The sequence below is a fragment of the Camellia sinensis genome, chromosome 1 (assembly GCF_055761805.1).
Source record: "Camellia sinensis isolate YWXY chromosome 1, ASM5576180v1, whole genome shotgun sequence".
NCBI classification, from domain to species: Eukaryota; Viridiplantae; Streptophyta; class Magnoliopsida; order Ericales; family Theaceae; genus Camellia; species Camellia sinensis.
In genome coordinates this window covers 137,176,115-137,200,696 of record NC_138961.1, presented here as the reverse complement: position 1 = coordinate 137,200,696, position 24,582 = coordinate 137,176,115, and the positions used below count along the sequence as shown (strand labels likewise).

At 38.0% G+C, this 24,582-nt stretch overlaps 2 protein-coding genes and 1 pseudogene across 31 annotated transcripts; 2 read left to right on the top strand and 1 right to left on the bottom strand.

Moving 5' to 3' along the window:
• The first annotated feature begins 137 nt into the window (after positions 1-137).
• On the top strand, positions 138-4,976 carry LOC145789309 (uncharacterized). Of its 4 annotated transcripts, none has more exons than XM_082884998.1 (6): positions 138-282; positions 464-501; positions 1,359-1,479; positions 1,665-2,120; positions 2,478-2,808; positions 3,447-4,976. In XM_082884998.1, the coding sequence occupies exons 4-6, from the start codon at positions 1,762-1,764 to the stop codon at positions 4,569-4,571; spliced, it is 1,815 nt and encodes a 604-aa protein (XP_082741124.1). In that variant the 5' UTR covers positions 138-282; positions 464-501; positions 1,359-1,479; positions 1,665-1,761; the 3' UTR covers positions 4,572-4,976. The 4 variants fall into 4 exon arrangements, with proteins under 4 accessions (XP_082741124.1, XP_082741121.1, XP_082741127.1 ...); XM_082884995.1 differs by having other exon boundaries at positions 408-501; XM_082885001.1 differs by having other exon boundaries at positions 408-501; positions 743-1,479.
• An 8,525-nt stretch (positions 4,977-13,501) lies between these two features.
• On the bottom strand, positions 13,502-19,691 carry LOC114260935 (riboflavin synthase pseudogene; annotated as a pseudogene). 25 transcript variants are annotated; one of them, XR_014339122.1, is made up of 6 exons: positions 19,499-19,672; positions 19,345-19,408; positions 19,132-19,249; positions 17,799-17,882; positions 16,454-17,494; positions 13,502-13,974 (listed from the first exon to the last, which is right to left on the bottom strand). The product of XR_014339122.1 is annotated as a riboflavin synthase pseudogene, transcript variant X10 (transcript). The 25 variants fall into 25 exon arrangements; XR_014339129.1 differs by having other exon boundaries at positions 19,340-19,672; XR_014339132.1 differs by having other exon boundaries at positions 13,502-13,968; positions 19,340-19,672.
• Positions 19,692-20,213: 522 nt separating this feature from the next.
• Positions 20,214-24,216, top strand: LOC114317591 (uncharacterized). Of its 2 annotated transcripts, XM_082884988.1 has the most exons (4): positions 20,554-20,713; positions 20,903-21,358; positions 21,722-22,052; positions 22,691-24,216. In XM_082884988.1, exons 2-4 carry the CDS (start codon positions 21,000-21,002, stop codon positions 23,813-23,815), a joined length of 1,815 nt encoding a protein of 604 aa, XP_082741114.1. In that variant the 5' UTR covers positions 20,554-20,713; positions 20,903-20,999; the 3' UTR covers positions 23,816-24,216. The 2 variants fall into 2 exon arrangements, with proteins under 2 accessions (XP_082741117.1, XP_082741114.1); XM_082884991.1 differs by having other exon boundaries at positions 20,214-21,358.
• Positions 24,217-24,582: the final 366 nt, after the last annotated feature.

Genomic DNA, 24,582 nt, shown 5'->3' with positions numbered 1-24,582 from the left:
CGGTCCAAACCCGCAACCCGCGAATCTTATATATTCCAAACCGCACCCTATCCTATTCACTTTGCGAAACCGCCCATACACGTATGGGTAGGATCGGGTAGGGCGGTTTGTACGGGTCGGATAACCCTATGCCCAGCCCCAACGTTTCACCACGAAGCTCACTCCTCGTCTCCCCCTCTCTCTCTCTCTCTCTCTCTCTCTCTCTACCCACTACACCTAAAACGCCTCTTAAGGGTTTTCAATTGCTCTCCTTCTCTTCTTTGAAGTCGTCTTTCTCATCTGGTAATTTCTCTGATTTTCTCTGTCTAAATCTTTGTTTCAATTTGTTGGTTTGACCATTTAAATCACCTCAATTTCTTCACTACTTTATTGGGTATTACTCTAAACAGAATCTTGAATCTTTGCAGTTTGAAGTTTTTTTTTGGTGGGAATTCGAGTTAGGGTTTTGCTTATGATAATGCAGAATTCTCCGAACCAGCAAGACCCTGATCAAGATCCGAGGTGATGATCTTGTCTTGTTCTCATCTTCTTTGCTTTTTTGTGCTTTGAACTGTAGTTCGGGTTTTTGTGTTTAACATTTAAATTACTGTTTTCTTGATTGATTCTTCGTAAGTACATAGATTGTTTGGGATTTTTCTGTGTTTCTGTGGAAAATGAGAGTTTTAGGAATCGGGTGAGCTGGGTCTATCATGAATTTCACTGTTATTCTTCTTTCATTTTCACACAATTCTTGAATTACTAGATTGTTCCTGGCGCAGTCATATTGGGCTCCATTGTTGGAATATATTTGGCTTTCTGGGATTTCGGCTTCTTTCATTTTCCCACAATTCTTGAAGTATTAGATTGTTCTTGCACAGTCATACTGAGCTTCTTTGTTTGAAGATTTGGCTTTCTGGGATTTCAGTTTCTTACATTTTCCCGCAATTCTTGAATGACTAGATTGTTTGTAGTCCTTACTTTGAAGTTGGTGAATCGGTCTTTCTTTTGTTTTCACCGTAAATATTTTTATTTTTTGGGATAATGGAAGAATCGGAATATCTCAGGAATGCTTCAATTATGTCCTCTAGTACTTAGTACAATTAGGCTCTGTTTGGTATTCATAAATAAAATGAGAGGAAAACAAAATGTTTAATAGTTAGAACTGGATTTGTTTCTTGAGCAGTGTCTTCCAATTTGTCTCTACTTTTACAAACCAAATTGACAGTAATCGATTTGGGTCTACTTAACGTTGAAGCTGAACTGTTCCTTAATATTAGGATGGTCAGCTTTCTTCAATTTTCAGCATTAAGATTTGGGGTTTGCTTTATTCTTGCTCTTCTTTTCTTTGAGTCCTGACTTACTGGGATTTTATTAACCAGGCACGATGATAGGATGGAAAATTCAAATACAATGACAATTGATTTCCTTCGGGCTCGCTTGCTCGCTGAAAGATCTGTCTCTAGCACTGCAAGACAGAGAGCTGATGAACTGGCCAAAAGGGTTAGTTTGGTTAAATGTTTCAACTGCATTAGGAGATTTTATGTTTTGACCCCTGTGGAATAACATTCTCTCTCTCTCTCTCTCTCTCTCTCTCTCTCTCTGCATTTGTGGGTGTGTTTGTATGCTGGCACATGCCTCAATCCTTCTTTTATAAGTTTACATAGTTGGTTATGCATACATTATAGGTATTGGAACTGGAGGAACAGCTAACGACTGTCTCTCCAGAGAAAGAAGGCTGAAAAGACAATAGCATATGCTCATGTTATTTTGGAGAACCATGGGATGAGTGGGTTCTCCGACAAATTTGACTCGAGCTCTGACCATAAAGTGATCCATTGCGAGTCTAAAGTGAGTAATAATTCTGCAGAGGAGGAGGAGGAGGAAGAGGAGGAGGGAAGCTTGGTTGGTTCAAAGATGAGGAGGAATCACACTGATGAATTCTCTGGTTCGGAGCCTGAGTCTTCTCCTTTACCTCGTAGAAGCTTGTCTTGGAAAAGTGGCAAAGATTCTTCATGGTCACGTGAAAAGAAGTATACAGATTCTTCCACTAGAAGCCGAAGCACTTTTGCATCCACCACATCTGCTTCACCGAGACGCCGCGATGGTAAATGTTGTCGCCACATACGGAGGAGAGAGGCAAGGTCGGTTTTTTCTTTTTCTTTTTATTTCTCTTTTTCTTTTTCTTTTTCTTTTAAGAATCTAAGATAGTTTCTGTTGGTCTTTCCTTTTACTTGACATTCTGAATTTGTGAAATTTGTTTTGGAAAACATAGTGCCAGGCTGTCAGCCAAAAGGGAAAGGGGTGGGGGGGAGGGGTTCCCTTGTTCTCTGAATGGATTTATTTCACTTGTTTTTCTTGATATGATTGGGTCAAACTATTTGACCTTTTCTTTTATAAATCTCCTAGGTGCTTCTCAACTCATTGCATGAATGGAGTTTATCATGGATACCTATTTCTCCACACAGATAAGTATTACAATTTAGTGTTTGGCTTTTCAGATCAGCAGTTGAGGAGTCACAAATTGACAATAGCATGCTATCTCCTCAAGAGAGTGAAATTGCTACTTGCTTTGACATTAAGCCTGAGATCTTGAGAAAGAGTTCTGAAAAGCAGGATGCAAAAGTCAATCTTGAAGGCTCAGTTGCAGGGGATTTAGAAAATCAGAAATCGGTGGCTAGTGCTAGCAATTATATGGGTGAACATGGAAGTGACAAAGACATGGAAAGAGCTCTAGAACATCAAGCACAACTCATAGGGCAGTATGAAGAGGAGGAAAAAGCGCAAAGAGAATGGGAAGAGAAGTTCAGAGAGAACAATAACAGTACACCGGTATGCCTTGTTAACTCCTTTCTCTCACAAACCATTCATATGCTTTTGATCTGGCATGGTTTAATAAGAGCACTGTTCGCATCTTGGAACCAAGCCCTGCCAGACCATAGAATTTTTCCTTGTCTAAGGTTTGAGCATCACTCTACATAAACACTTCATTCTTTTGTCCAAAACCTTACCATGACATGAGAAGTGTTGATTGATTTAGGCATCACTAGTTCCTCGTTTATTCAACCAGATATAAATCCTTTGATCTGTCTTCATTCAGAACAATTTTGGATGTTTTCCGCGTTTGTTGTGTCTTCATTCTGTATGCATATGTGTAAATGTTACATTTACTTGTCAGGAAAAACTTATTCACATTGTAGTAATATTGTAATTTTCCATGTACATGGATCATACTGGTTGAGTGGTGGCTTGAAATGATCATCCATGTTGCCTTCTTGATGTCCGTGTCCAACAACAGTATCTGACCTCTGGGGAGGTGTCTGTGCGTCGTAGATTTATGCCATTAACTATGATCCAGTTTTTTCATAGTTTTAATTTGTGTTTGAAATTGTTCACTTTCCCTTTGTTTTTTGTGAGAATTCATTATGCTACATTGTAACATATCTGGTATTTTGATCATGAACCATTAGGATTTTTGTGAACCCGGGAACCACTCTGATATCACTGAAGAAAGAGATGAGACTAATGCACACACTCCTCCATACCCTGTTGGGACTATTGCCTCTGAAGACCAAGAACCAAAGGCCGGGGTGGAAGAAGTTCGTAATGGTAAAGAATCATCCAAAATTCAATTTGATGATGTTCAGTATAAAAAATCCAGCAGCATGCTTGCTCATGAATCCCCAGCTTCAGATTTCGTATTCCCCGTGGCTATAGCAAAGCAAGAGCAACGACAATCAGGAAACTACAGTGTTCCACCTTCACATAGCTATCAACACTTGGAGAGTCCTACTGGGGATCAGTCAGCACGCAACATCCCTTCTCATACATCCAATAATTTCTCTATAGGAGACACTTCGGGGAGCAAAAATGAACCTTATGCGTTGATGCCACGCGAAACACCCAATAAATTAGAATCTGTTCTGGGAAGTCTTCATCAAGCTAAGTTATCATTGAAGAACAAACTCAATGCCTTGCCACCAAAAGACAGTGGGTCTTTTGGGAAAGCTATTCAACCTTCTGTTGGGGACAGACCCGAGGTTCCTATTGGATATGCTGGGCTTTTCAGAGTGCCATCTGATTTTAACATAGAAGCAACTACTAGAGCCAACATCGCAGCTTCAAGCCCTCGATTGAGTTTGACAAATTACTATCCTGATGCAGGAAGTGCATTGACCGCTGTTGATCATTTTGTCACCAGTCCTTCGACAGAGTCCAGGCCAAGCGTTTCTAATGACGATAGACATCTTTCCATCCCAACCAGTCTCTCCATGGAAAACAGGTCGAGAATTCCAAGTTGGGCACCACTGGAAACACAGTCAAGATTTTCTTCTCGCCAGCCATTCTTTGTGCCGCCTAGCTTGGTTACAGGTCTAACTCATTCCAATGGATATATTAACACTCCAAACATTGATACAAGTCTTGCTGTTTCTAATACATACGCCACCCGTAACTACCCATTCTATCCAAACCTGGTGCCACAAATGCCCTCTAATGAAGGGCCATGGCTCTTTTCAAGTAGCAGTGGAGCTGGCAGTTCTCCAGCAAATCCTTCCTTCCATGATGCCCCTCGTAGACCCAATATGTATAGATAGCAAATTTTAGGGTAATTCTTGTTCCACAGCTTGATTAAGAAGTTTCATGAGTTTAGAGTTTTGTAGGGTGGGTGGGTATATGTATATATACATATATAGTATATATTTTGGTTGAATGTTGTATTCTTGGGTTAGGATTCAGGAGATGTATTCTATATCTTGTCTGTATCTTTTGATATGGTTGTGTGCATTTCATTCAGGAGTGGTATTCTGCTTCTTTTTTCTTTTGTCTTTTTCTTTTCTTTTTTTAATCTGGTTGTGTGGAGGATTATTGGGCTTTTTCCCATATGTAGGATTTTATTATCCTTGTTGGGAGTTGTTTTGTATTCCAATGTATTAATTGACCGATTTCTGGTCGGATGTGCAATGTGTTGAATAAATGTGCAATGTGTTGAAAAAAACCAATTTTGTTGTCGAAGGCAACTCTTTTTTTTTTTTTTTTTTTTTGGGTATATTGGAATGATCGGCAATTTTACTTTTAAAGCATCCATTTAACACCCCTACCCTTGTTCCTGACAAAACTAAAAATCAAAAAAATAGACCCCCAAAATCAAATCTTTCTGCAATGGAGATGCTTAATCCCACTTTAGTGTCAGATTATTTTGAAACACAATTTTCTTTCAAAAAGAGCTCCAATGGAAATGTTGAGAGGCATTAGTTATGGGAAAATGTGTTTAACAAGGGAGAGAGAGAACAGGAGAAGAGTGGAAAAAAAACAAAAAAAATGGGGACTATAAAAAATAATTTTTTTTAAAAAAAATTTATCTATATATAATGTATGCATACATCTTTTAGAGCATGTTTGATTGGATGGATTAGAGCATGGGATTGAGATTGTTAATCCGTGGGTCCAATTATCCTAGGTTTGTTTTAACATTTTGGTTTAAGATTATTAATCCAATGGATAATTAATCCAACAAATTTATAGGATTATTAGTAATGGGGTAGGGGTGGGATTATTAATCCAATGGATAATTTATCCTATTAATCCAATTGGATAGTGAATACCACACTAATTTAATAAGATTATTAATACCTCACTATTAGTGTTGTGAATCAAACATGGCCTTAAGATATTCATTACAACATTCATACACTGACTTTAATATATAAAGTTAGATTTCACTTTTATTACTTTTAATTATGTAACACATTAACATAAAAAAATATTTTTATTGAAGATGTTCTAACTAACTAATCACTTTTTATTACGTAACACATTAACATACAAATATATTTTTATTGGAGATGTTCTAACTAACTAATCAAAACCAAATCAATCGAAGTCCCCAACAAAACTGATTAATCAAAACCAGTTGCCTTTTCTATTCTTTTTCTTATTCTATAAATCTCTCTCTCCTTCCATAAATTTTTTTTTTTTAAAAAAAAAAAATTTAAGCCTTCCAACAACCGAGGCGTGGGACCTAAGTTTTCTAAAAACAATTATATAAGCATCCGTAATTGACCCAAATTCTCCAATAAATACAAAAAATTCCAAGAAGGAAAGTGATGAAACAGTCGGATTAAAGGCAAGCCACATGATTAAATTGACTTACACAATTGAGTATAAACAAATTCAATCAACATAGTGTTGGTCATTGATGACTCAGCATAACATTGTTTGGGAGATTGTTTGACAACTATGTTGAAAATTGCTCATAAATAGTTTGATTATTCAACATGTTTCACCACTATATATATATAACCCAAAACAGAGCTAAATGTATATACCAAAAAAACAAACTTATCTCCTATCGACCCTTCAATCTAAACTCTAAGGGTGCGTTTGTTTGGACAGACTAGATAAAGGGGGATTGTAATTCATCGGACTATTAGTCCTAGGATACATTGTCCCGAGATTATTTGGTTAGACTAAATTTGTATCCTATGTTTGTTTAGTCATGAGATTAGATGTCTGGATTGGACTATTTTTAGTTATCCAATGTTTGTTTGGGATATTATGGAGTAGGATAAATACTCAAATGACTATTTTATCATTTTCAATTATTTTCTAAGTAATAGCAATATTAAACATAGCTTTAATATTTTAATTATTTTTAACTAGATTAAATAAAAATTTGTTTTATTTTATTTTTTGCACAATATTTTAATTTTTTAATTTATTATTTTCAATTAAATTAAATTTATAATTTATATTTTTTATTTAATATATAATTTTAAATTAACGACAATAAAAAATAATTTTATTTAATATATAAATTAAATTTTCAACAACACTAAAAAAATTTAATTTATAAGGCCATAATTTATAATTTATTATTTTTAAATAAATTTAATTTATAATTTATATTTTTTATTTAATATATAATTTTAAACTAACAACACTAAAAAAATAATTTAATTTAATATGTAAATTTAATTTTTTAACAACACTAAAAAAATTTAATTTATAAGGCCATAATTTATAATTAAATTTTTTTATTTAATATATAATTTTAAATTAACAACACTAAAAAAATAATTTATAAATGTTCAAAAGACTATTTTATCCTTTTCTAATTGTTTGTTAAGTAATAGCATAGACGGTAAAATGGACATTTCACAAAATAATCCCATGGGATACCAATCCCATGGTTTCTATCGCACCCTCCTCCATGGGATAGAATAGTCCCATATTTATGGGACTAATAGTCCGGGAGGACTATTAGTTCGAAGCAAAAAAAATGAAATAAACAATGGACTATTAATCCGGTGGGACTAATAGTCCAATCCCACCCCCTAATCCTTCAAAACAAACACACCCTAAACACATCCATTTTAGAACAAAACATGTCTATGGAAGGCCTCTGTGGTTCATCATCAACTCCATCAAAAACTCACCGAAAACATTATTTTATGCTACAAGAAAGCGATCTCTCAACAATTTGATCCGATGGAGGTCAGGAAAATCAGTGGATCTAAGGCTGCTGGAAATTTTCAAAGAGCCTTATATGGGAATAAGGGAATTCTTCAAGAAAAGCTTTCCAGGGCTGCACGATGAATTCGCAAAGTTGTATGAGAAATTTGAGGGAGTTTTGTCACAGAGGCATGGTAGAAAAGCTCAAACCATGCAGAGAAGCTTGAGTTTTGGGTCCTCGCCTCGTGGTGGAGTTGAACAAGAAAAGACATCGTGGCTTGAGCAATTCAAAGTTAGGACTTCACCAGTTTTGAGTGGTGGTGTTCAACAAGATGGGCAAGGGCAAGGTGTCACACACCGACAATGCGGAAGCCTTGTCAAAGATAAGCAAGTGTGTGTGGCGCTAGTTAACTCTCTTTACTAGCCTGCCAATAAAGCTCAAAAGGTTTGCAAAGACAAGCAAACATAATATTAATTAAGTTGATGAGCCACAAGATTGGAGACAAGCCACAAAATAGCAAACAAGTTAAAATTAAAACAAGCAACAATAGAAAAGCTTTGCACAATTTAAAGGCGAAATGAACTTTTCATTGATCAAAAGTAGGCATTACAATAGTTGAACAATGTACCAAAAGTGCCACAAAAGGTGTCTTACCATTGGCTAGGTTGGGGTCCTTTAAAGGCACAAGTGATTTGGTTCAACACTTGGGTACCACTTCCTTAATATAGCTTGTTAAGCCATTTCCTAGTTGGCAAAAGGAAACATCCACTATGTTTGAGGAGTCATAATGGATTTTTAAAAAATTCTACAAGGCAAAACACCTTTAAAAAATTCATAAAGGTGTTTGAGGACCCAAAACATCTTTAATACTAAAGTATTTACATAAAAATTTACAAGGCAAAAAGACAACATTTGACCCTCCAACGGCCTAAAGTTGTTGCTGGGCAGACAAGTCTGTGGCTTGCTGTGGCTGGGCTACTTCATGGCATGCCTTGGGTTGTCTTGCACCATGCCTTGGGTTTTGGCTTGCACTTGCACCAACAACTTCTTGGGCATATTTTTGGTTCTCCAAATGGCACAAATGAGTCTGTCATCAAGGTGTTGACCCTTGGATGGGCGCAACTTGACAGTCTTCCCCACTTGAACGGTCGACGCCCTCGACGACTTTGCCCAATAAGCATCAATCTCGTCTTGAAAAGCTGATAAGTCTGTCTCCCATTCCCAGCTGATTTCTTCATCTCCAAGGCCTCTCAATTTCACCAAGTATTGCCTTTGTTTCTTCTTGGAAACCATTTTCACCCAATCGGCCAAGATAGATTCAACAAACTTTTTTCCTGCTTTAGCTATGATGGTTTGGCGTTTCAGCTCATTTCGGGTTGGATCTTCTTTGTTTGGATAGTAAGGCTTCAAATAACTTACATGGAAAACCGGGTGCACTTTCAGCCAAGATGGAGCATCTATCTTGTAAGCACACTTGCCAATTCTCTTCAGAATGGTTATCGGTCCCTCATACTTGTGCACTAGCCTTTTGTCTCTTCCCTCTTGAACTTGCGTTGCTCAGGGTTGAGTTTGACAAGAACTTGATCCCCAACTCTAAACTCAAATGGCCTCCTTTTTTCATTAGCCCATTTTTTCATTTTACTTGTTACTTTTTCAAGATAGGCACGAGTAATGTCATGATTTCTCTTCCATTCCTTAGCAAATTGGTAAGCCCTGGATGCCTTTCCTTCATAAGGTCCATCCACTGTGTGGGGCAACAGTGTGTTGCTGTCCATTCACTATCTCAAAAGCACTTTTTCCCATAGAGCTACTCTTTTGAGAGTTAAAGCATAACTGTGTTGCATCAAGAAATTGCACCTAATTTCGTTGATTAGCATTGACAAAGTAGCGCAAATACTCCTCGAGCATACGGTTGAGGTGTTCAGTTTGCCCATCCATCTCCAGATGGTAGCTTGATGAAGTGTTAAGTTGTAACCCAAGAAGCTTGAATAACTCCATCCAGAAGTTGCCAACGAAACGTGAATCTCGATCACTAACAATAATTTTAGGCACACCCCAATATTTAACAATGTGCTTGAAGAAGAGTTGGGCAGTCTCCTCTGTTGAAACATACTTTGGGGCAGCTACAAAGGTGGCATACTTGGAGAACCGATCCACAATAGTCAAGATAGTTTCGATGTCTACCATTTTAGGCAGTCTAGTGATGAAGTCAAGTGATACACTTTCCAATGAACGTTTAGGCACAGGCAAAGGTTCAAGCAAGCCTACTTTCTTCTTATGCTCAACCTTGTTTTGCTGGCAAGTGAGACAAATGCAGACATATTCTTCCACATTATCACGCATCTGGGGCCAATAATATCCTTGCTTCACCAAGGCCAATGTTCGCTCCCAACCCGAATGTCCTGCCCAAAGTGTTTCATGGCACTCCCTAAGAAGTGTCTTTCTCAAATCACCAGCCCTGGGTACAAAGATACAGTTGCCTATTGTCATTAGTAGTCCATCTTGCACCCAAAATTGGCGAGTCTTTCCCATTTTGACAAGGTTCATAAGATTCTCTGCCATAGGATCCTTGTCTAGATAAGCCTTGATTTTCTCCTTGATGCTGGTTGAAATGGAAATGAGTGAACATACATGATAGCACACGGCAAGCTCTGCCTTCCTACTTAGTGTATCAGAAACATGGTTGGTGCCACCAATCTTGTATTCTAAGGCAAAATCAAACTCTGTCAACTTCTCTTGCCACCGTGCTTGTTGTGCGCTTAGCTTGGGTTGTGTTAAGAAATGGCCAACCGCCGTGTTGTCAGTCTTTATAACAACCGTGAGCCCAAGATGTAATGCCTCCAAGTCCTCAGACAATGCACTACTGCAAGCAACTCTTTCTCATAAGTTGGATATCTCCGTTCGGCATCATTGAGCTTCCTACTCTCATGGGCAATTGGATGACCATCCTGCAAAAGAACACCACCCAAAGCAAAATCAAACGCATTAGTTTGTATCTCAAAAGCTTTACCTAAGTCAGGTAGAGCAAGAACAGGGTCTTTAGACATAGCTTTTTTCAAGGCTTAAAAGGCTTGTTGACACTCTTTCACCCAAACATATGGCTTGTTCTTCTTTAGTAACTTTGTCAATAGGGAAGCTAGTCTTGAGTAGCCTTCAACAAACTTGTGATAATAATTAGCCAACCCAAGGAATGACCGCAACTCTGAGACATTAGCAGGTGGTTTCCACTCTTGAATAGCCTTGACCTTCTCTTGGTCCATTTTGATGCATCCATGCTCAACAATGTACCCTAGGAACTTAATCCTCTCTTGGACAAAAGAACACTTCTCTAGCTTAACATAGAGCTTGTGCTCTCTCAACTTGGATAGTGCTTTCTTGAGATGTTTCACGTGCCCTTCTAAAGTAGAGCTATAAATCACAATGTTATCCATGTATACTACCACTAATTGGTCTAAGTACTTTTGAAAAACTTCATTCATCATGGTGCAAAATGTTGCTGGGGCATTGGTCAAGCCAAATGGCATGACTAAGAACTTATAAGAGCCATAGCGAGTAACACATGTAGTTTTGGGCTCGTCTCCCTCATCAATTCTTACTTGATAGTACCCCGATCGAAGATCTAACTTTGTAAAATACGTCACTTTGCTCAATTGATCAAATGAATCAGCAATTAGGGGAAGGAGATACTTGTTCTTAATGGTCAGCTTATTGAGTGCCCGATAATCCACACATAAGTGAAGACTACCATCATGCTTCTTTTGGAATAAGACAGGTGCACCAAATAGGGCCTTGGATGGCCTAATGAAGCCTGCTTCCAATAACTCTGTAAGTTGCTTCCTTAATTCATTCAACTCAGGAATAGGCATTCTATATGGTGCACGAGCTAGTGGCTTTGCCCCTGGCACCAACTCAATAGCATGATCCATACCTCGGCGTTGAGGCAAATCCTTAGACAACTGTTCAGGCATAACATCTACAAATTGCCTTAAGACCTTCTTGACTGCAGCTGGGACAGAAATAGATTCAAGAGCTTTATTCAACTTCAATGCGGCAACCCAAGTTTGTTCACCATGCCTAATATCCCTCTTGAGTTGTATAGCTGAGACAAACCGATTACTATTGTTGGTGGCCGTAGTAGGAATAAGACATGGCTTATCACCCATAACACACATACTATTAGAATAAGGCATGACTGCCGACTTTGTGCTTCTCAAGAAATCCAACCCAAGGATGGCTTGGAAGTCATCTATGGGTACTGCGGTGAAATCTACTTTTCCTTCCTAAGTGCTGACCTTCAAATGAACAGATTTTGCAACCCCATAGATGGGTTGCACCACCGAGTTAACCGCCTTGATACGGCTGTCATCCTTCTCTAAAAATAGCCCAAATCTTTCAACTTCGGTCCCTGTAACAAAGTTGTGGGTGGCCCCTGTGTCAATCAAAGCACGAATGGACTTCCTATTGAGTTTTATATCCACAAATATCAAACCTTTGTTGGATGACTTGCTCGTATTCAACTTGCCTGATGATTCCCCACTATACATGGGTTTCTTCCCTTTGCCTACATCTTTAGACTCCACAAGTTATTTCCCACTTTGCCACTCTTGGCATTCTTCTTAGGCCTCCTTATAAAAGCCTTCTTCTCTATGGCATTCATCATATGAAAGGCTCCCACTCTAGACCCTTAAAACCCTTACCACTTCGCCTAGACTGCACATCTTCTTCCTCGCTATCATCGTCACTTGGTTGAGAGACATGGTTAGTCATCGCTGCTAAAGCATTCAAGACATGCTTTTGTGGACATTCAGATAACCGATGTGGCCCATTGCATAAGAAACAAGAGATAGGGCCCTTTGCTTTGCTTGTAGAGAACTGTTGAGGGGCTTTTGCCTTGTCACCATAGCTCTTCTGTTACCCGAATGGGTTTTAGATGTAGAAGTGTTGGCTCCCCCACTCTTAGGTTTGCCATAGCCTTAAGACTTTCCACCTCCCCTACTTTTGTGCGGGGAACCACTATCCATTGTTTAGGTTCGGCGTAGTCCGTAAGGCACTCAGCTGCTGCTTGTGCATGGGCTAAATCTTGCACTCTTTGCCTTTGAAGTTCAACTCTAGCCCATGGCTTCAATCCCTTAAGAAATAAGAAAAGCTTGTCTTTCTCTAACATGTCTTTGATGTCTAGCATAAGCCTAGAGAATTGTTTCACATAATCTCTTATAGTGCCGGTGTGCTTGAGATCCCGCAAAGCACGCCGGTCATTATACTCAACATTTTCAAGGAAGAATTAGAGCTTAAGTTCATGCTTAAGTTGCTCCCAAGTCTCAATTGTGCATAAGTCGCGTTGCATCTCATCATGTTTAGTCCGCTACCACAACTTGGCATCACCGGACAAATATATTGTGGCTATAGAAATCCTGTCTCCTCAGCTTCAGCTTTCACAACTTTGAAATATTGCCCCATGTTGAAGAGAAAGTTGTCTAACTCCTTGGCATCTTGGGCTCCACCGTAGGCACGGACTCGGGCACACGCACCCTAGGGAATTCCATGCCACTACCAGGTGCGTTGCCAAAGGCACGAATAAGAACACCAACCCAGCCACTAAGGTCTTCAATCTCTAGCTTGAGTTCAGTGACAACATCCTCCCAATCTTGCCCTTGAGTGAGGCCATAAGTTTGTTCAAGATCATGAACTTGTTGCTCAAGGTTGGCTTATGAAGCTGCCAAGGCATTCATATTGTCCATACGCTGCTCTAAGAGCTCAATTCTCTCCCTTTGCATGGGTTGACGGTTGCCAAAGTATCCATTTAGAAAGCCAATAATAGAAAAAGCCAAATAGACTGGGCTCTAATACCAACTGTCGCACACCGGCAATGCGGAAACCTTGTCAAAGATATGCAAGTGTGTGTGGCGCTAGTTAACTCTGTTCACTAGCCTGCTAATAAAGCTTAAAAGGTTTGCAAAGACAAGCAAACACAATATTAGTTAAGTTGATGAGCCACAAGATTGGAGACAAGCCACAAAATAACAAGCAACAAGCTAAAATTAAAGCAAGTAACAATGGAAAAGATTTGCACAATTTAAAGGCGAAATGAACTTTTCATTGATCAAAAGTAGGCATTACAATAGTTGAACAATGCACCAAAAGTGCTACAAAAGGTGTCTTACCATTGGCTAGGTTGGGGTACTTTAAACGCACAAGTGGTTTGGTTCAACACTGGGATACTCCCTCCCTAATATAGCTTGTCAAGCCATTTCCTAGTTGGCAAGAGGAAACATCCACTATATTTGAGGAGTCATAATGGATTTTTAAAAAAATTTACAAAAAGAGAAAAAGTACAATACTGGACCCAAAACACCTTTAATACTAAGGTATTTACATAAAAAATTACAAAACAAAAAGACAACATTTGACCCTCCAAAAGTTGGCCTAAAGTTGCTGTTGGGCAGGCAAGTCTGTGGCCTGTTGTGGCTGGGCTGCTTCATGGCATGCCTTGGGTTGTCTTGCACTATGCCTTGGGCCTTGACTCGCACTTGCACCTGCACCTGCACCTGCACCAACAACTTCTTAGACATGTTTTTAACTCTCCAAATGGCACAAATAAGTGTGACATCAAGGTGTTGACTCTTAGATAAACGCACCTTGACACAAGGCCAAGGGGATACTACCAAGTCTATTGCTTCCAAATGAAAGCTTTGATTTGAAGAAACAAAAGGACCCAAGAACACAATACTATACTATGTACAATAATGGTGCAAATGTATAATATATATTTTGACTGTATTGTTTATTCATTCATTGTTTTATCATGGATTTTTTTTCCATAGAGAAGTAAATAAAATTGAACCCCACGTAAAAGGAATACAACACTTCTAACACTGTAATCTGTGAATTTGTACAAATAGAATCCTGCGTAAATATTGCTCTCCTGGTTTATTAATGTCAAATTTCCCCCCCCCCCCCGGATCTCTTCTTTACTTGGTATGTGGTCAAGATTTATTATACACCAAAAAAATCTGATATTGATTTTTGTGTATAAATTTGGGCCAACTTTTGGTAATGATTAAACGAGAGGAATTTGTTACAAAAATAAAAAATAGAATAGTAGACCAAACTATTGATGGATCAATAGATGAGGGAACCATTAACATTTGAACCATAGCTTTAGGGTGTGGCTTCATAATCACAAGTTCATAACCATTTTTCAGTTGGAGAAGGTAAAAGGATGGATAATAATCATGATTAACAATAATCATTGATTTATGTACTGATTTGACTCAGAATTAAGATAATGCGATAAGTGGAAACCAAAAGATGCCATCGCAACTAAAGTGTCCAGGCTTAATTATTGTTATCCAGACAATTAACCATGATAATTTTTTTATTAAACCATACGAAAATTCTTTGTGATTATCAGAAGTGCCGGGTACATCAATGTTTTTTTTACTACTTCCATTATATCACTTTATGTCTCCTCATTTAACATAATAGCCTTTAAATCAATGGCACAAACAATAGTTGAACTACTAAATATGAATTCTTATATAGTAGGCATCACTGTTTGTTTCCATGATGTTTTTGTGAGGGTGACAACCACTTAATGTCCCATTGAGATATTTATAAATGAAAGGCCCTACTACCGTTCAATGAGCATTCAAATTAAATAAAGTTTAAAAAAAAAAAAATTAATAAAATTCTTACACATGCCAATATTAATCACAGCATATCCTATAAACTAAAACCTGTTACATATTATAGTAGAAGCAACTTGCCCTAATCCTTATTTTCTCTAAACCAAAAGTCATTGTCAATAACAAATCACTGTCATCACCCATAATAAATTGCAACTACAGTTATCAATAAGTCAATGATAAGTTTTTGGAACCTCAAGCTCTCTCTTTCAAATGCTATGATATTGTGAATCTAGCATAGTAGCAGACCTTGTTTATCCTTCTTTTTGTTATCAACTTTGGTAGAAGACTTGGAGGTTGTTTGCTAATCTAATCCCATCACATGCTTAAATTGAAAATTTGTCAAGGAATCTTCTATGAAGTATACATTTGATAGTGCACATCACCTAACAGTTGAAACTCAAATTAAAAAGTCATAATTTAGATTAGATTAATTAGCTAACTACTGAATCTTGAGTATGCTCCATTAAAGGTGATTTTTTTGAAGAAAAAAAAAATGAAATATTTAGTGTAAAGTCTATCTACATGAACTTATACAATGAAGTCCTAGCATAACGGCTGATGTCACACACGGAAAATTGTTTGGAAGGTTAATCATTTTTTTTTAATGGTCGTGATGGTTTTACCTTTAAATTTAAATTTTAATCAAAAGAATTAAGGGGCAAGAAAGGATAGACAAACCTGTCTAACTACATCCTGCACAAGAGAAAGAGCAAAACCCACTAGAGAAAAAAAAAAAAAACACAAAACACAAAACAAAACAAAAAAAATAAAAATAAATATAATTGAAAAACATTAAAAAAAACACACACAACAAGGTGAAATCTAACTTCTCTATATCATGTAATTAATCCTTAACAAATTGCAAGTCTCCAGAAAGGCCTTTCAGGAGGCAGTCAAGTAAAAGTCTCTGATGGGATTTTGGGAACAGAAATTAGAATTGGACTGTTACTACTTAAAAAGAAAGAAGGTTGTTAGAAAACCATATCCAGCTCTAGAGACTGACAAATACTAGGAAACCAAGGGTGAGGTTGTAAATCCTTACCCATTTCCTTTTCTTTTCTTTTTTTCTTTCTTTTTTTTCATTTTTTTGTTTCTTTCTATCTAATGTTTTCCTCTTCTAAAGCTAAGTCTAACTAGTGCAAGTCCACAAACATCACACAAATGCCATAAATATCAACATCACCAAACTCAAATTCATATTGAAATATCTAATAGTAATCAACACTTCAAAATTTCAATTCGTGTTCACATCACCTTGTGAAGTACATTGATCATCCATAACATTGAACCGAAATGCTACATTAAGTTGAAAAAGCATAAATAAATCTTGTGATACCTTTTCATTTGATGGCATTGACAACCCCACTATTGAGAAGCCGCTCCACATACTTGCCAAGAATGTCTACCTCCAAGTTCACCTTCTGCCCAACTTTCTTCAATGGAATCACCACATTCTGCTGAGTGTAAGCCACTAGCATGAAATTAAAACACTCATCTTCATCAAACACCTTCACAACAGTCAGACTAGTCCCATCCACAGCTATGAACCCTTTTGGCACAATATACTTCAACAACTCCGGTGTTGTCTTCACCTTCACCCACAACGAATCGCCTTCAGGCTCGGTGGACACAATTTCACCTGTCCCATCAACATGGCCTTGAACGAAATGCCCTCCCATTCGGGTTGATGGTTTCAATGCTCTCTCCAAATTGACGAATGAGCCCATTTGGAGCTCAATCAGCGACGTTTTTCGAAGTGTTTCAGGCGATAATCCGACAGTGAATTCAAATAATTGAGTGTCGAAATGGGTGACTGTAAGACAGGTACCATTGATGGAGATGCTATCACCAAGGTTGACGTCTTTAAGGACAGTCTTCGCATGGATTGTCATGGTGAATCCGCCGTCATCGTCGGAACCCAACTGCTTGACCTTGCCTATTTCTTCCACAATGCCAGTAAAGAGGGAACGAATCGGACTGTGGTGGGACTTGAATTGGGATTTGGATTTGGGGTTGCCAATGCGGAAGAGGAGCCGGGGAGGTGGAGGTTTGAGATTGAGGGTGTAGCGGAGGTGGGAATTGGGAGGAGTTTTAAGGAGGTTGAAGACTCTAGCTTTTGGAAGGGAGGGCTTTAGGGATTTGGAAAATGAAGTGGGCGTGGAAGAGATGGCCATATTCATTTACTTAGTTGGAAATTTTCAGATTCCTCGAGTGGGAAAGTTATTGTGACTAGATTTGAGAATCAAATGATAAAAAAAATTGGAAAACAAAGAAGATCAGCAGTCCCGCAAAAGCTCCTTCTAGACCATTTAGTAGTTTGAAGTTTGGCTCAAAGTTGATCATTCGGCGTCCAAATGAGATATTGAAATGGTGCCTGCTATATATATAATACATATGCAAATGTGAGTTCATATTTTTCTTTTCTACATTCCTCATCTCATCCAATTTTTGAACTTAAAATCCTTAATACTCGTTTCAAACAAGCAGCTTCAAAGACATGACGGCATACAACAAAATATTTATTAAAAAGACATTTTGTTAATGTCTGATCCGATAGGGAATGACTCTACGACTCATGGATTGTGCAACTTTTTTAAACCAAAAAATCATTGGTTTACTTCAAGTAACACCCAAATTGTGACATGTTGAAGACACTGATAAGTTTGCAGGGTATTTCTTACTAAGAGCTTTGGCTATTCAAAAATCCATAGAAAACCTTCCATCCCGTTCTGTGGCGAAAACGAAAGCATAGGCTTTAAGCATCACTAATTGGAAGAGAACATACAACAATATATCAGATTCCTTATTTTTTGACATCAACTGATATAGTTGATGTGCAGCCAAATACAAAGTGTTGAAACACTATTAACAAAATATCATCAAACTTCCAAGATCTGGAATGCAAATATGATCGAACTTCTGAAATCTGGAATTCGAATGGAATCTAACTTCAAAATTTATAAAGTTGATTAATCTTTTAAGCCTATTGAACTGATGAGGAATCAAATTCCCAATTCTGTCTAGTCTACAACTCTGAATCAACATTGAAACATTTAGAACCCTCGAATTCCTAAACTCCATAAGGTGAATCATTAAAACCACAAGAACAAGAACATGAATACACTCAAACCAAACAAAATGAGCTAAAAACGAAACAAAATTGATGAGTTTTGAAGATTGAGAGACCAAAAATTAATTTTTTGGAATTGAAAGAGCAATTTGAGATTTGCGAACTGACCTTCATTTTGTGAAGAATTTATTTTCTGATCGTGTTGTCCTTAGGGGTGTCCGCGGTTTGGTTTGGAACGGTTTGCGGTTCGGTTTGGACCCGCCCGCATCTATGCGGTTTGAGGAAAAGTCAACCCGCAACCGCCCGCAATGCGGTTTGCGGTTTGTGCGGATAAGGTTTGCGGATGTGCGGGCGGTTGCGGGCGGTTTGCGATTTAGATTTTTTTCTTTAAAAATTAACTTTTGAAATTTTTTCCCCCATTTTGTAAATATTTATTTTTGGTCAAATATCCTTATTTTTGGTCAATAATCAAACATGACAGATTACATATCCTTATATAAACTCAAGAAATCACTGTGCATTGTTCTATGCAATAATCAAATTCAAAGTAATGGTTTTGGTTCTGGTTTCAAATAATCAAATTCTTATTGTTCTGGTTCAAAGAAATCAAATTCTTCTGGTTCTTGGTCAGGTTCAAAGAAATCAAATTCTTATAATCAAATTCAAATAATCAAATTCAAAGAAATCACTATGCATTGTTCTGGTTATGGTTCTATTCTATAATAATCAAATTCTTATATAAACTCATTGAATTTAATTTTCTTATATAAACTTTGTACTGGTTCTGGTTTCATGATCTATATAAAATTAGTATTAACAAAATTAGTATTATCATATTTTCTTATATCAACACAGCTCTAACTTCTCAGCATTCGAACAACAAACAACATTGATTCATACATAGAAAGAGACCGAAATAGAGACAGAGACTGAGAGAGGCTTACCTTAGAGTTGCCGGAGAGACAGAGATAGATCGATACTGGTATGGTCAGTCGGCGCTAGTTTTGGTCGATCGGGGAGAGAGATAGAAGATCAAGAATGAGCGAGAAGATGAGATGAGAGCTGCGCACAAAACAGACTAGGATTAGGGTTTGGTTTGTTTGGAAAAAACAAAAATATCTAACATAGAGAGAGATGGAGACAGAGAAATACTTAACTAAGAGTTGTCGGAGACAGGGACAGAGACAAATCGGCATTGGTTCTGGTCGATCGGCGCTAGTTCTGGTCGATCGAGGAGAGAGAGAAAGAGAGGGATGGAAGAATGAGAGAGAAGATGAAACAGAGAGAGGCTTACCTGAGAATTAGGCTTACCTGAGAATTACCGGAGCTAGAGACTGAGACAGATCGGCGCTGGTTGTGGTCAATCGGCGCTGGTTTTGGTCGATCGGAGAGAGAGAGAGAGAGAGAGAGAGAGAGAGAAATGGAAGAAGAATGAGTGAGAGAACTGAGCTGAGCAGCCTGCGGGATTAGGGCAAAACAAAAAAATAGATAGATAGATCGATCTAGATGATGATGAACGGTCCATGTTATTTCTTAAAAAAAAAAAAAAAAAATTATATTTGGCTAAGTGCGAGCGGGTTGGGACGGGTGCGGTCCAAACCTGCAACCCGCGAATCTTATATATTCCAAATTACTGTTTTCTTGATTGATTCTTCGTAAGTACATAGATTGTTTGGGATTTTTCTGTGTTTCTGTGGAAAATGAGAGTTTTAGGAATCGGGTGAGCTGGGTCTATCATGAATTTCACTGTTATTCTTCTTTCATTTTCACACAATTCTTGAATTACTAGATTGTTCCTGGCGCAGTCATATTGGGCTCCATTGTTGGAATATATTTGGCTTTCTGGGATTTCGGCTTCTTTCATTTTCCCACAATTCTTGAAGTATTAGATTGTTCTTGCACAGTCATACTGAGCTTCTTTGTTTGAAGATTTGGCTTTCTGGGATTTCAGTTTCTTACATTTTCCCGCAATTCTTGAATGACTAGATTGTTTGTAGTCCTTACTTTGAAGTTGGTGAATCGGTCTTTCTTTTGTTTTCACCGTAAATATTTTTATTTTTTGGGATAATGGAAGAATCGGAATATCTCAGGAATGCTTCAATTATGTCCTCTAGTACTTAGTACAATTAGGCTCTGTTTGGTATTCATAAATAAAATGAGAGGAAAACAAAATGTTTAATAGTTAGAACTGGATTTGTTTCTTGAGCAGTGTCTTCCAATTTGTCTCTACTTTTACAAACCAAATTGACAGTAATCGATTTGGGTCTACTTAACGTTGAAGCTGAACTGTTCCTTAATATTAGGATGGTCAGCTTTCTTCAATTTTCAGCATTAAGATTTGGGGTTTGCTTTATTCTTGCTCTTCTTTTCTTTGAGTCCTGACTTACTGGGATTTTATTAACCAGGCACGATGATAGGATGGAAAATTCAAATACAATGACAATTGATTTCCTTCGGGCTCGCTTGCTCGCTGAAAGATCTGTCTCTAGCACTGCAAGACAGAGAGCTGATGAACTGGCCAAAAGGGTTAGTTTGGTTAAATGTTTCAACTGCATTAGGAGATTTTATGTTTTGACCCCTGTGGAATAACATTCTCTCTCTCTCTCTCTCTCTCTCTCTCTCTCTCTCTCTGCATTTGTGGGTGTGTTTGTATGCTGGCACATGCCTCAATCCTTCTTTTATAAGTTTACATAGTTGGTTATGCATACATTATAGGTATTGGAACTGGAGGAACAGCTAACGACTGTCTCTCCAGAGAAAGTAGGCTGAAAAGACAATAGCATATGCTCATGTTATTTTGGAGAACCATGGGATGAGTGGGTTCTCCGACAAATTTGACTCGAGCTCTGACCATAAAGTGATCCATTGCGAGTCTAAAGTGAGTAATAATTCTGCAGAGGAGGAGGAGGAGGAAGAGGAGGAGGGAAGCTTGGTTGGTTCAAAGATGAGGAGGAATCACACTGATGAATTCTCTGGTTCGGAGCCTGAGTCTTCTCCTTTACCTCGTAGAAGCTTGTCTTGGAAAAGTGGCAAAGATTCTTCATGCCCACGTGAAAAGAAGTATACAGATTCTTCCACTAGAAGCCGAAGCACTTTTGCATCCACCACATCTGCTTCACCGAGACGCCGCGATGGTAAATGTTGTCGCCACATACGGAGGAGAGAGGCAAGGTCGGTTTTTTCTTTTTCTTTTTCTTTTTATTTCTCTTTTTCTTTTTCTTTTTCTTTTAAGAATCTAAGATAGTTTCTGTTGGTCTTTCCTTTTACTTGACATTCTGAATTTGTGAAATTTGTTTTGGAAAACATAGTGCCAGGCTGTCAGCCAAAAGGGAAAGGGGTGGGGGGGAGGGGTTCCCTTGTTCTCTGAATGGATTTATTTCACTTGTTTTTCTTGATATGATTGGGTCAAACTATTTGACCTTTTCTTTTATAAATCTCCTAGGTGCTTCTCAACTCATTGCATGAATGGAGTTTATCATGGATACCTATTTCTCCACACAGATAAGTATTACAATTTAGTGTTTGGCTTTTCAGATCAGCAGTTGAGGAGTCACAAATTGACAATAGCATGCTATCTCCTCAAGAGAGTGAAATTGCTACTTGCTTTGACATTAAGCCTGAGATCTTGAGAAAGAGTTCTGAAAAGCAGGATGCAAAAGTCAATCTTGAAGGCTCAGTTGCAGGGGATTTAGAAAATCAGAAATCGGTGGCTAGTGCTAGCAATTATATGGGTGAACATGGAAGTGACAAAGACATGGAAAGAGCTCTAGAACATCAAGCACAACTCATAGGGCAGTATGAAGAGGAGGAAAAAGCGCAAAGAGAATGGGAAGAGAAGTTCAGAGAGAACAATAACAGTACACCGGTATGCCTTGTTAACTCCTTTCTCTCACAAACCATTCATATGCTTTTGATCTGGCATGGTTTAATAAGAGCACTGTTCGCATCTTGGAACCAAGCCCTGCCAGACCATAGAATTTTTCCTTGTCTAAGGTTTGAGCATCACTCTACATAAACACTTCATTCTTTTGTCCAAAACCTTACCATGACATGAGAAGTGTTGATTGATTTAGGCATCACTAGTTCCTCGTTTATTCAACCAGATATAAATCCTTTGATCTGTCTTCATTCAGAACAATTTTGGATGTTTTCCGCGTTTGTTGTGTCTTCATTCTGTATGCATATGTGTAAATGTTACATTTACTTGTCAGGAAAAACTTATTCACATTGTAGTAATATTGTAATTTTCCATGTACATGGATCATACTGGTTGAGTGGTGGCTTGAACTGATCATCCATGTTGCCTTCTTGATGTCCGTGTCCAACAACAGTATCTGACCTCTGGGGAGGTGTCTGTGCGTCGTAGATTTATGCCATTAACTATGATCCAGTTTTTTCATAGTTTTAATTTGTGTTTGAAATTGTTCACTTTCCCTTTGTTTTTTGTGAGAATTCATTATGCTACATTGTAACATATCTGGTATTTTGATCATGAACCATTAGGATTTTTGTGAACCCGGGAACCACTCTGATATCACTGAAGAAAGAGATGAGACTAATGCACACACTCCTCCATACCCTGTTGGGACTATTGCCTCTGAAGACCAAGAACCAAAGGCCGAGGTGGAAGAAGTTCGTAATGGTAAAGAATCATCCAAAATTCAATTTGATGATGTTCAGTATAAAAAATCCAGCAGCATGCTTGCTCATGAATCCCCAGCTTCAGATTTCGTATTCCCCGTGGCTATAGCAAAGCAAGAGCAACGACAATCAGGAAACTACAGTGTTCCACCTTCACATAGCTATCAACACTTGGAGAGTCCTACTGGGGATCAGTCAGCACGCAACATCCCTTCTCATACATCCAATAATTTCTCTATAGGAGACACTTCGGGGAGCAAAAATGAACCTTATGCGTTGATGCCACGCGAAACACCCAATAAATTAGAATCTGTTCTGGGAAGTCTTCATCAAGCTAAGTTATCATTGAAGAACAAACTCAATGCCTTGCCACCAAAAGACAGTGGGTCTTTTGGGAAAGCTATTCAACCTTCTGTTGGGGACAGACCCGAGGTTCCTATTGGATATGCTGGGCTTTTCAGAGTGCCATCTGATTTTAACATAGAAGCAACTACTAGAGCCAACATCGCAGCTTCAAGCCCTCGATTGAGTTTGACAAATTACTATCCTGATGCAGGAAGTGCATTGACCGCTGTTGATCATTTTGTCACCAGTCCTTCGACAGAGTCCAGGCCAAGCGTTTCTAATGACGATAGACATCTTTCCATCCCAACCAGTCTCTCCATGGAAAACAGGTCGAGAATTCCAAGTTGGGCACCACTGGAAACACAGTCAAGATTTTCTTCTCGCCAGCCATTCTTTGTGCCGCCTAGCTTGGTTACAGGTCTAACTCATTCCAATGGATATATTAACACTCCAAACATTGATACAAGTCTTGCTGTTTCTAATACATACGCCACCCGTAACTACCCATTCTATCCAAACCTGGTGCCACAAATGCCCTCTAATGAAGGGCCATGGCTCTTTTCAAGTAGCAGTGGAGCTGGCAGTTCTCCAGCAAATCCTTCCTTCCATGATGCCCCTCGTAGACCCAATATGTATAGATAGCAAATTTTAGGGTAATTCTTGTTCCACAGCTTGATTAAGAAGTTTCATGAGTTTAGAGTTTTGTAGGGTGGGTGGGTATATGTATATATACATATATAGTATATATTTTGGTTGAATGTTGTATTCTTGGGTTAGGATTCAGGAGATGTATTCTATATCTTGTCTGTATCTTTTGATATGGTTGTGTGCATTTCATTCAGGAGTGGTATTCTGCTTCTTTTTTCTTTTGTCTTTTTCTTTTCTTTTTTTAATCTGGTTGTGTGGAGGATTATTGGGCTTTTTCCCATATGTAGGATTTTATTATCCTTGTTGGGAGTTGTTTTGTATTCCAATGTATTAATTGACCGATTTCTGGTCGGATGTGCAATGTGTTGAATAAATGTGCAATGTGTTGAAAAAAACCAATTTTGTTGTCGAAGGCAACTCTTTTTTTTTTTTTTTTTTTTTGGGTATATTGGAATGATCGGCAATTTTACTTTTAAAGCATCCATTTAACACCCCTACCCTTGTTCCTGACAAAACTAAAAATCAAAAAAATAGACCCCCAAAATCAAATCTTTCTGCAATGGAGATGCTTAATCCCACTTTAGTGTCAGATTATTTTGAAACACAATTTTCTTTCAAAAAGAGCTCCAATGGAAATGTTGAGAGGCATTAGTTATGGGAAAATGTGTTTAACAAGGGAGAGAGAGAACAGGAGAAGAGTGGAAAAAAAACAAAAAAAATGGGGACTATAAAAAATAATTTTTTTTAAAAAAAATTTATCT

Excerpts from the sequence above, each read along its gene's own strand:
- LOC114317591 (XM_082884991.1), top strand. The coding sequence starts at position 21,000 with ATGAGTGGGTTCTCCGACAAATTTGACTCGAGCTCTGACCATAAAGTG. Across the intron at positions 21,359-21,721 it reads ATACGGAGGAGAGAGGCAAG|ATCAGCAGTTGAGGAGTCAC; the intron begins GTCGGTTTTTTC and ends TTGGCTTTTCAG. Across the intron at positions 22,053-22,690 it reads AGAACAATAACAGTACACCG|GATTTTTGTGAACCCGGGAA; the intron begins GTATGCCTTGTT and ends ATGAACCATTAG.
- LOC145789309 (XM_082885004.1), top strand. The coding sequence starts at position 1,762 with ATGAGTGGGTTCTCCGACAAATTTGACTCGAGCTCTGACCATAAAGTG. Across the intron at positions 2,121-2,477 it reads ATACGGAGGAGAGAGGCAAG|ATCAGCAGTTGAGGAGTCAC; the intron begins GTCGGTTTTTTC and ends TTGGCTTTTCAG. Across the intron at positions 2,809-3,446 it reads AGAACAATAACAGTACACCG|GATTTTTGTGAACCCGGGAA; the intron begins GTATGCCTTGTT and ends ATGAACCATTAG.